Raw genomic sequence first — 11,294 nt, forward strand, 5'->3', positions numbered from 1 at the left:
ACATTAAAACAATGCATGTATAATATATATTATTAATCTCTTGTGTGGCATGTTTTTCATATTTTATTCATTTTATTTGTTTCCTTCGGATTTTATGTTTTCTTTTCTTGTTTAACCATGTCTTTGCAGGTGGGCTTGTTATCTCCTACGTGAATACACTTCATCGTATGTATGTAACTCATATAACTAGCTACTCAAGATAGTTGACACATTCACATTACTTTCTGAAACTTGTTAAAGCCTTGTCCTCTAGGGTATAAATACGTAAAAACTTCGTACGTACGGTTACATTGATTCTTGTGCACAAGAAATTTCATACAAGAAAACTACTGTAGGACTTCTCTGGATCCTTCTACAAGCGTTAGCTAGCTAGCAGTTTTCTGCATTGCACCAGCATTTTTTTTTCTTTTAAACCAGAAGAAAAATTGGACAGGACTAGACAACTTTCTTTAGCCTGCTAAAAATTCCATTTCATTACGTATTAAATTAATCTTCAAGTGTACAGCAACATAATTAGCATTGATACGTTTTTGTCTCCTCTCTGCTTTATTCGCTACATGTACCAGCTTAAGTCACGTTACTCCAAAGGTATGTACGTCCTGTATAATAGTAAATAAAATTTCATTTTTCTTTTCGGTAACCATTAATGGTCAGGTGTGTGAGAGGCCGCTTTCGATAACTGCATCGCTCGGCCTCACTTATTGAATTCTAGTAGAAAAATGTTTCAACCAGACACGCTAAATTTTAAAATGAAAGTGAAGACGGAAACTTATGAAGGATAAAATTTTGTGATAAAAAGTTGAAATTCATTAAAATTGTTCAAAATACATAATGAAACTTAGTTTTAAGGGTGAGTTTGGCAAGCTAAACTTATTTGAAGTGAATTCAAAGTTTATGTTATGAGTACCTTTTGAAGGTAAGAACTTTTTACCGTACGATCTGCATTCGGTACACAGATTACAATTTTACAGTATTGCAGATTATAATCACTAGGTGCACAAAATACAATGCAGCTACTGTATGTAACTTTAGTTACTAAAGTTAACATACTATTTTGTTACTAATTTTCAATATGCACAGCATTTTTATAAAATTTTGAACGATTTTTACCTTTTCTTTCATTGTATAATTACAAAGGTTTCTATACCCGGACATACGATTTTTTCGCCATACGATGGCAGCCTTGGAAAAGATCAACATCGTATCTCGAGGGTGCACTGTATATTCATTGGATCAACTAATTCAGTCTTTGCTGATAAGACAAACATGATGTTCATTTCGACCTGACGCATCGAAAACTCTACTGACACATCGCCAACATGTTAGCTACAAAAGCAACCTGTTCCATCAGGGTGTGTACAGCCAGGGATTTAATCTGTTCCGATATTTGCTTCGTAGGTTAAAACTGTCATACATTAGACAGTTTTGATTAGTTTTAAATATTGTTATAAGAATACATAATATTTCATCTAAACTACATCTAGAGCCCAAATTACAATGATGAACACTTTAAAATAATTGCACATAGTATGACAAGAAAGCATTATATAACACAATGTAAAGAAATATGGAGATATGGATGAAATCAAGAGTGTGCTTGTTACTGCTGCATATATATTGAGTACACATCCTGACATAAAATAAATACTTAGATACATACTTTGTGCGTAAGCACTTTCTGGGCAACCGTTTCGCTCTCGAACACCACAAATCCAAAGTGCAGCTTGTTAGACGAGGTTCTGTTTATTCTCACTTCCGACACTGGGCCATAAGCTAAAATAAAAGTGCAAAACATTTGTGGGAAGTTCTAAACTAGAGGCTATAAAAAAAGAATACAAGTTTTCGGAAAGAAAAATAAGCAAACTGACAACATAAATAATGCAAAGCCAAATGAGCAGGAACACTGAAGGTTGGCCGCATAGGACCAGAAGCAAAGCTTTCAATGTGCCCCTATCTCTAATTTAAGTGGAGTAACTGAATGTAACAAATGTCACATGAGTCAAGATCAAACGCAGAAAACTAACACCATTCTATCTTTGGGTCTTATAGCCACTCGATTATATTTGTGTCCTGAATCGCAATTGGGCCGTCGTTTATGAAAAAGTGAATATTGCATTCGCTATTAATAAGTTTCCCAATAACTCGTAAACTAAGCTTGCACTCGAACCAAGCCAAATAGCATTAATACGGTTGCAAAATTTCGTGCTTCGATAAATTCAGCTTCTTATAAACGAACATGAGATTCCAACATTGGAAGCTCAGGTTCGATTGTCGAGTGGACAACCCTCAAACACATTGTAAGCAACATCTGCGGACGATGACATGCATCAATTAATGTTCACCAACCTTTGAAAAAGTCACGCAGTTCAAACTCGCTGATCCCGTTAGGCAAGTTACCTACGAAGACCTGTTGGGAATCGGGATATTTATACCTATCCCCCCGGCGTTCATCTCCAGAAGGACCAGGCTCTTCACCGCGTGCTGGTTTATTGGCAGGAAGAGAGTCCGTAAAAGCCCTCTGATCCCCCAATGGTGCACTACCAGATCTACAAGCATAAAAATTCCATAACAAAGGACAAAAATATTATAAAGAGACAGCCCACGTTCTACCCACAAGAGGTGGCTACACACCAACAAAATGCATTGTTCCCTTTGATTGGCCTACACAGTTAGAGAGAAGACTGACGAGTATGATGGGCTGAATGAGTTGATTCCTAACAAAGATAATCTTGATATATATTTCATTTCTATCCAATGCATACTTATATGTATTTCACTCAAGATTCATTTTCAAGCAATGGCAGCAGAGATTCACACAAACAATTATTTAAAAAGATATTCACACCTTTGGAAGATATGCGAAGGACACTAGCGTAAATTATAACTCTCCATGAAACCTTCCAGATAACTCCTTGGCTGATTAGATCTATTTAAAATCTAAGTTTCGCTCTACTTCGATTCATTACACAGACAATAATCATTTTTGGACTTGGCTAATTTTTACCGTCAACATGTAGCAGCTTTTTTATGAGCAAAATATGCAGTGGCGTGAGTAGCGGCACTAAATCTATCTACCTCACAGATTGTTGATGATTCTTGGTAGACAATAAACAGGCAAAACTTCAACATTGATAGAAAATGCACAGGGATATCATGACCTTCCCAAACTAAAAGCGCTAACTTTCTATTGTATTTGTTAACTCAATGTTTGATAGGGTTGTTGTCTATACAGCAAATATACATACAGCAGGCGCTCTTACAACATAAATAATCTGTTCCAGGAACTTTTAAGTCAGGGAATTTATGTTAAAAAGTAAAATACATGTAAATTTCCTAATCCGTTCCAAGATCTTCCCAAACTCACCCCTTTGGCCACACACAAAAAGGAAAAACTAGACTTCTTTTCTCCTGTTTCTGATCAATTTCACTGGTTTTATAGACTGATTGCAGTAATTTTACAAAAATTTGATGGGGAGCGCACATCTTCAACGTTCATCTACAACAACTCGCTTATTTTTTCTAAACAGCACAGTTTATTCTGCAAAGTAAAACTAATAACAAATATTTTATACATCTACGATAAAAACATTTTGCCTATAAAAAAACGGAATACTACCTGTTCGTCGTCTATCTGTATTTAGGGAGCATGGTTAGAATAAAAGATAGCTTTTGATAATACCTCAACTCGTGACATTCAAATTGATAGACCGGCACTGTAACACCTACACCAATCGATCGCCTAAGTATTTATTAACAATTTCGCAGTTACCCTATTCTCTGTTTTGTCAACACATCTGATGATTAATCACCACAAACTAGAACATCATGGAAGTTGTACTATATATAATAGATATAACGCTATATGCACATCGGTTTTTTTACACGAGTGCGGCAAGCTCGATTACCATTTATCTCAAATTTGATAGAACATTTTTTACATAGTACGAAGTACTATGATAAATAAAATTCACATAAATTCTTTACGTTATCGAAATTTACATTCAGGAGGTATACGTAATAGGAGCGTCTACTGTACTACACGTAGGCTTTGCATTTGTGTGGTGTGTGTAAACAGGTGTTGGCTAGTTACCAACACATTTATACTTGCTAGATTTGGTCTTATTTGTTGTCCAGGACTATACAATTTGCAGCCTCAAACAAGCCCGAATAGGTATTAGAAATCCAAAAATAAAAACGGTTATTATGTGACCTTACACTTGGTTTCAGAGAATATTGAGTATACCAGTATACATGGAGACTAGTACACGGGTATATGTAACTCTTTGTCAACAACAAGGAGCAGTGGTTAAAACAAGGAGCTCATGCAAACAAGAAATAGAGCTGTGGTAATTTACGGAATCGATATGAATAGCTGGTCGCTTGTTTTCTGAACAAAGCATTCAAGAGCTACAGTGGTTTAACCCTGACAAAGACTCATTGATGCTTGGATAACAAAGCATCTTGATCATAGTTAAACACAGCGTATTACATAACCTCGCAACTGGTCTTGGTAATTATCAACCATAGACACTGACAAGCAATATATTCACATATGCACCGAGCTGTTCTCCAATCATTATCATATACTTGGAAACAATACTGAAAACTTCAAAACAATTTTCGTTACCATGTCAATTAGATTTCCACAGTTGTAACTCCGAACAGAATTTAAAAGCGGTGATTATCCAAAAGCTTTTGCAAAGTAAAATTGTTAGATCGAGTGTTGATGTAAAAGACAGTTTTGTAGAGCAGAATTGAGGCTTTTTTTCAGAAATCTGACAGAGTTCTAAAACCAAACATTTATGGTGCGGAGCATATGTGCGAGAAAGTTGGACAAACTCGACTAAAATGTGGAAATGCATAACATTTCCACATTACGTGTTTGTGCACGTAAATGCATAGCATTTACGTGCACAAACACATAATGGCAAAGGGGGATTTGTTAATAGACACTGTGAGAGTGAAACCAGAACTGAAGAATACCTGTTACTTCGCATAGGGTTAACCCTGTGGGTGGTAGGGGCTGGCTTGTCAATCAATCCTCCAGAAGTTTCTACAGCTGGTGGGAAAACAGCCGGAGGATTTGTGATGGGAGGATTTGTGGTGGGTGGTGCTGCACCACCACTCACATGCGCGATGGTAGCCCACGAGCGTGGTTTAGACATTTCACCAGATACGCCAGCATCTTCTACGTAACAATAGACAGAATTTCACTTTACACAGCCAACTATACGCACGCACGCACACACGACTCATGTCTCACACGATGGTGCTTAAGGTTAACATGGAAATGTATAGCTTTATTATTCTTTATATGTAAGTGTTATAGTATTCTTTCAAGTATGCTGCTATTCAAACTATTTTGAGAAACCAAAATAATTTGAGACATTATTTTCAACTTTATCTAAACTGCCAAGGTTTAACTAATTGGCACATAGTGAAAAAATAGATTATGCGCCACAATGATTATGAAAAGTGAGTCTAATACCAACTAAATAATGCGGTTTTTGAAAAGAAAAACAAAGTCAGCCATCATCGCCAAAGTTTGCGATAACAACATAAAAAAACAGTAAATTAAGGAAGTTATAAGCATAAAAACTGTTTTCATAATTTACTTGAAAAATATAAAAGCAGTGTTGAATGGCAAAATAATGCGTAGTAAAAAACCCATTGTTTACAAACAATTATTGAGGTTCACGGAAAAAGTTTCATGTAAAATGTATCAGTTTGATATTTTACCTAGCATTACAAACAGTTGCTATGGCAACGAGGTTTATTTCTCCTTTCAGCAATTAAATTACTTTGAGTGTAAAGTTGAATCAAAGTTGCCAATTACTTCGTATACAAATTGTTCAAAGTACAATGTGAGCTTTGAGCAAATGTTTAATCATAAACCAAAGTAATTTGCAATATCCTAAGTGACTAAGTGAAAGCAGAGAGGCTGCAGAAAACTGAAAAGAAAATGTCAAAAACTAATATAATAAAAGTACATAAGTCAAGGTAGTTTAAAGTTGACCCAAAGGAATTTGTGCAACATGCTTATCGTCAATCTACTTTCAAGCATACATACTTCTGGGATACACTTTCGTTTGTGTAACAGTACCAACAAGATTGTGTTGTTATAAACTATAACTTCATTACCTTGGGTTTTGTGAATATAATTGAGTGTTTTTGCATCTATCTATATATACATATATACATGTATATATATTTCTCAAAGTACGTCTGTCTGTCATACCGACAATAGCACACGCTGATTATTTTACCGATGCAACCAGGCGTTGTGATGCCTCTGTTAAGAAATATTTTTTACGGTTCAATTACTATTTCTGGGGTCAAGGCCGATTTTTCTCACACGGACAACTATATTGAAATATTTTTGGGACCTGAGTATATGCAACAACACGATGCTTCGTCGTCTTTTTGTCATTAGGGCAAATTTGTTCGGGCCAAAAAATCAACATTAATTTATCTCGAACTTGTGAAATTCAGCAATTAGTGTACCGATTATATACGTTATTAAAAGATACGTCACTGAACTCGCCATGGCGAGTTATCCGTATCCGTTATATCCGGTATCCGTTATAATAAACACGTTCACTAACGTAAATAATAAAATTTCTGTTAAAATTTGAAGTTTAATAAAATACATACTAAAACTTCCTTCGATTATGTGTTTAGTAAATTAAATTCATTCAAGTTAGATTCAGCGTTTAGGTTGCACGTCTGTCTCGAAGATAAGAACTCTCCACGTAGTACATCGTAATGTTATATCTTGCAGATCATAACCACAAAATGCACCAAAGTCATTGTAGGTACCTATAGTTACCAAGGTTAACATAGTATTTTGGTACTATTTTTAATTGTGTTGATTTTTACCAGGAGGTGATTGCATTAGATATTAACTATGTGTCTCTATACCTCTAAGTATTTTTTGTATGCCTATACTGAAATGAACTGAACTCATATAAATTTATACCAAATAATTTTGATTGTAATCGTAGCGAAATACTATATTTATTCATTACTCTCTAATTATTTCACATTTACATTTAAACATCTTTACATTTTTATTTTTCCTTCTAATTTATTTTAACGAAACACTTATTTCAAGTTATGAAATTCTAAATTCACAGTTGTTTGAAAACCTTTAGTTGTTTTATTTATTTTCAATTTAGTTGTCCTGCACAAAACCTATTCCTCATGATATGAAGTTTGAAAGTTAGTTGTTTGACAAAGTTGGAAAACATTTACAATTGCTTTTATTTTCTCTCTTAATTTATTTCAACTACACAAAACATTTCTCTCATGATATGTATATTAGTTTGAAAGTTAGAATGGCAAATGTTGTTATATGTTAAATACAAATCAATTTTATGTCAGAAGGCTTTTTTATTACCCGAGCAACACCGGGTAGCGCAGCTAGTAGTTTATATAATGAATTTGTTTGAATACCAGTACTAGTTATCTGCAGAGTTTATTGAAGAGCTCTTAAAGTTTGTACTGTGGAACAAATAAAAAAATTAGTTTATCCAGACAAGAATAATTACTCCAAAAGAGCGATTTTAACATGCAAAGCAAATTTGGAAACAAGTTAATTTCATAAGTAAAAGTTTGATTGCTGCTCATTTCGTATTCTTTTGCATGATTAAACCTGTGAACAAAACTTCAGTTATAATTTATTTAAATTGGCTAAAAGACATACAACTCTACTACTAGACCATAAGACATACAACTATACTACTAGACCATAAGATATACAACTCTACTACTAGACCATAAGACATACAACTCTACTACTAGACCATAAGACATACAACTCTACTACTAGACCATAAGATATACAACTCTACTACTAGACCATAAGACATACAACTCTACTACTAGACCATAAGATATACAACTCTACTACAAGACCATAAGATATACAACTCTACTACTAGACCATAAGACATACAACTCTACTACTAGACCATAAGATATACAACTCTACTACTAGACCATAAGACATACAACTCTACTACTAGACCATAAGATATACAACTCTACTACTAGACCATAAGATATACAACTCTACTACTAGACCATAAGACATACAACTCTACTACTAGACCATAAGACATACAACTCTACTACCACACCATACTAGACTCAAAATATACAGTTATAAAGAAATACTGCTGAAATGATCCTCGAAATGTTTACAACTGATATAATTTAGATTTGTTAACCATCTTTATGCAGCTTTAACGAAAGTACAATTAAGTAACGCATTACTTAAATTAGTTTTGGAATAAGAAAAATTTAATTTGCTGGAATGCGCAGCAAAACAAAAAATTCAATGGGGCAAGTTGAATTACAAGTTCTTTGTGCATACTTGAAATTGATGGGAAGATTTGGCAGCTCTGGTTTTTCAAATTTGTAAGCAATAGCCAATGTCCTAAAAATAAATACAACCATGCAACAAGCTTTTTCACTTGGTACGGACATACCCACTGTTTGCTGGTGAATTTGTTGTTGCGCTTGTGGCTGAGTCTGGTGGTGGGAAGGAGGATGAACTTCAACCCGTCCCATGGAAACCTCGGGACTTGACTCAGTTGTAGCAGACGTGACAGCAGGTTCTGGGGTAGCCACGCGTTGCGCAGGCTCCTCAGGTTGAACAGCAGGAGGGGTCGGGCTTATAGAAACCTGAGCATGTCCATTGTGAACAACTGGCTCAGCAACACCAACAGGCGTCTGGTGGCTGGTTTGCTCATGAGGCGCATGTAACTCTCGGTCCGCCATCATCTGCTGATGATAAAGATGCACTTGTTCTGGGTGATTTTCAACATGGCTCGGCTGTGCAACCGCTTCTAAAAACAACAAACAGAAGTAAAGTGTAGCTCATAAGAAAAAAACGAATGTTTTCCAGCAAATTTCAGCAATAAAAAACAATTGGCTTTGGTTGTGTAACATGGCAAATATAAATCAGTACGGTTAACGGTTTGGCTGCTGCTGTAGCTTGAATGCACTGATTGGACTTGCATATGATGCATTGGAATGCTCGTTAAAAACCAATCTGTATTTAACAAAAACTTACTAATACATATGATTTTCATAAATCAATTATAATTATGCAACATAGATCCATTTTAGAATGACTTAAACTGCAGTTCATGCTCAAGAATTTTAACATTCATAAAACAATCTAATTTACTAATCATGTTTGTATAACCTTTTACTAGCTTTAGTAATCATCAATAAAATGTTCCTTTTCGTCATGCGCCAAATGAAAAAAATCACAAGACAGAAATCAGGAATTATATTGAATGAGTTGTACGGGTGTGCTAAAAATCGGTAATCTAACAGTACTGCAGAGGAGTCGACTTAATCAATTGAAGGTTGTAGTAAAAAGTTCAAAAACTAGAGCTTGCGGTTACTGCAAACTGCTCACTGTCCATGATGCCTAATGGTCACAATGTTCCAACTATGCTAGAAGATATTTATCGTTCTAGAATAAGCAATTAGCTCGTACTTTCAAAATCGCATACAAATATTTCCAAATTTATCACATGGCTAACCTACCAGGCAAAGGTGACTGTCTGCCAGGCTCGGCATTGTCAGCACGTTCTTCCTCAGCCAATGGTTCCTCTTCATCTAGGTCAGCAAAGACTTCATCTTGATATCTGAAGATGTCATTGTGTACATAGTACTTGTTGGGTGTCTGCGGAGCTAACACAAATGTCTGCATGAATCTTCTAAGTGGTGCCTGGTTGTTGGACAGCTCTCCAGTCACCTGAAACAACATAAATGGAGCATCGGGGATAGTGAGGAATTAGTCAGTCTTTCTCAATTCTATCTGTTATTGAAAGTAACTTAAAAATTATAAAACTATAAGTTAAAAACTATAAGTTTCAAAAGCTCACATGATACTACTCAAGTAAAAATTCCTTTGATGTGACATGGGAATTAGCAAACAGAAACTGTTAGTCACCCTAGCATCCATACGTGACATGCTGGCAACTAAAAATTTGTCATGAGATACCACCTCAAAATGTTCAGTAAAACATTGATTTGTTGTAACAGATACACTCCATCATTAATTATCCTCACCTGAACCACGACTCCAGTCCCAATGGTAGATTGACTGTCCACATATCTAATCTTTGCATGGCAATCCTTGAAGTCAAGTGACATGATCTTTTTGTGGATATCCTAAAGGTGATGCAAGTAGATATTAATATTAGCTAAAATTAAACCATTTAATCTTACACAGGAATGAAATTGTTATAAGCTGCGAATTTCCGCTAGGTGTGTTTTTCAATTTCCTTCTGTGAAAATAAAATCAAAATATGTACATATGAGCAGTTAATATATCATCAAAATTGTACTAACGGTTTGGCCAATGACAGGCTTCTGTTCTTCTTCATCAGGCTTGGCTTCACCACCATGTATGAAACTAGAATTGTTGCTGTAAAACCTGAAATCAGCGAATATGCAATAAATTAGTTGAAATAAATTCAAGTTAATATAGTAATAAACACCAAACTAAATTGAGACGTAGATAACATTTTAACAATATGATTTGACAGCAATGCGTGCCGAGAAAATCATTACGTATAAAAGCATTTTACCTATGTAAAAATTGGGGCGCTTCGTTGAGTAATGTGTAGTATTGTCGCACAAATTCTCGGCCAACACACTGCGGACTTGGTGTGACATCCATGACCATGACGAAATTATTCGCTGAAAAATATCAAATAAACAATTATTACAACAATTATAATAAAATGGCAATTTTTATGCTTTGAACAATACTTCCTTCTTATTTTATATGCTTGTCAAAAATGAACTATATTACGTGAAACAACTCAATTAGATATTTTGTTGTTTAAAAATTGTGCATTTGGCAAGCAGCCATTAGGCTCGTTTAAATTATATCTTTTATCAAACGAATCGTTATTTACCAACGCAGTTGATAAATGCGATTTTGGTCCAACAAAAGCATATTCTCAAATATAATAAAGCTAAATTCACAGGCTTTAATTTTGGTTTTCATAATAACAAAGATCATTTATTTCTATGTTCTTAATAGCCGTCGTTTTGAGTTCCTGGCTAACTATCCTACTAAAGCAGTAAAAAATTAATGAGAAAATGTTGCCAAGCTCGTGGAGAAGTTTCACTCCATGCGACGCTTTGAATTGTGGGAGATGATTTATCGCCCTCGCTTTGTGACTCGTTCGTTAGCTAAATAATCCCTTGAATATATCGTATCGTTTGGCTATTTCTTCGAATTATATAACGCTTTGTTAGTC

General features: G+C 35.0%; 1 protein-coding gene across 1 annotated transcript in view; it reads right to left on the reverse strand.

Moving 5' to 3' along the window:
- LOC137392817 (ras GTPase-activating protein-binding protein 1-like) overlaps positions 1 to 11,166 on the reverse strand; it is a 13,336-nt gene extending 2,170 nt beyond the window's left edge. The window contains exons 1-8 of the mRNA XM_068079147.1: positions 10,614 to 11,166; positions 10,375 to 10,459; positions 10,093 to 10,194; positions 9,565 to 9,775; positions 8,493 to 8,852; positions 4,984 to 5,188; positions 2,347 to 2,546; positions 1,661 to 1,773 (exon numbers count right to left, since the gene is read on the reverse strand). Coding sequence (XP_067935248.1) covers positions 1,661 to 1,773; positions 2,347 to 2,546; positions 4,984 to 5,188; positions 8,493 to 8,852; positions 9,565 to 9,775; positions 10,093 to 10,194; positions 10,375 to 10,459; positions 10,614 to 10,711 — 1,374 coding nt within the window. The 5' untranslated portion in view covers positions 10,712 to 11,166. The remainder of the gene's footprint in view (positions 1 to 1,660; positions 1,774 to 2,346; positions 2,547 to 4,983; positions 5,189 to 8,492; positions 8,853 to 9,564; positions 9,776 to 10,092; positions 10,195 to 10,374; positions 10,460 to 10,613) is intronic.
- Positions 11,167 to 11,294: the final 128 nt, after the last annotated feature.

Source organism: Watersipora subatra, chromosome 4 (assembly GCF_963576615.1).
Source record: "Watersipora subatra chromosome 4, tzWatSuba1.1, whole genome shotgun sequence".
NCBI classification, from domain to species: Eukaryota; Metazoa; Bryozoa; class Gymnolaemata; order Cheilostomatida; family Watersiporidae; genus Watersipora; species Watersipora subatra.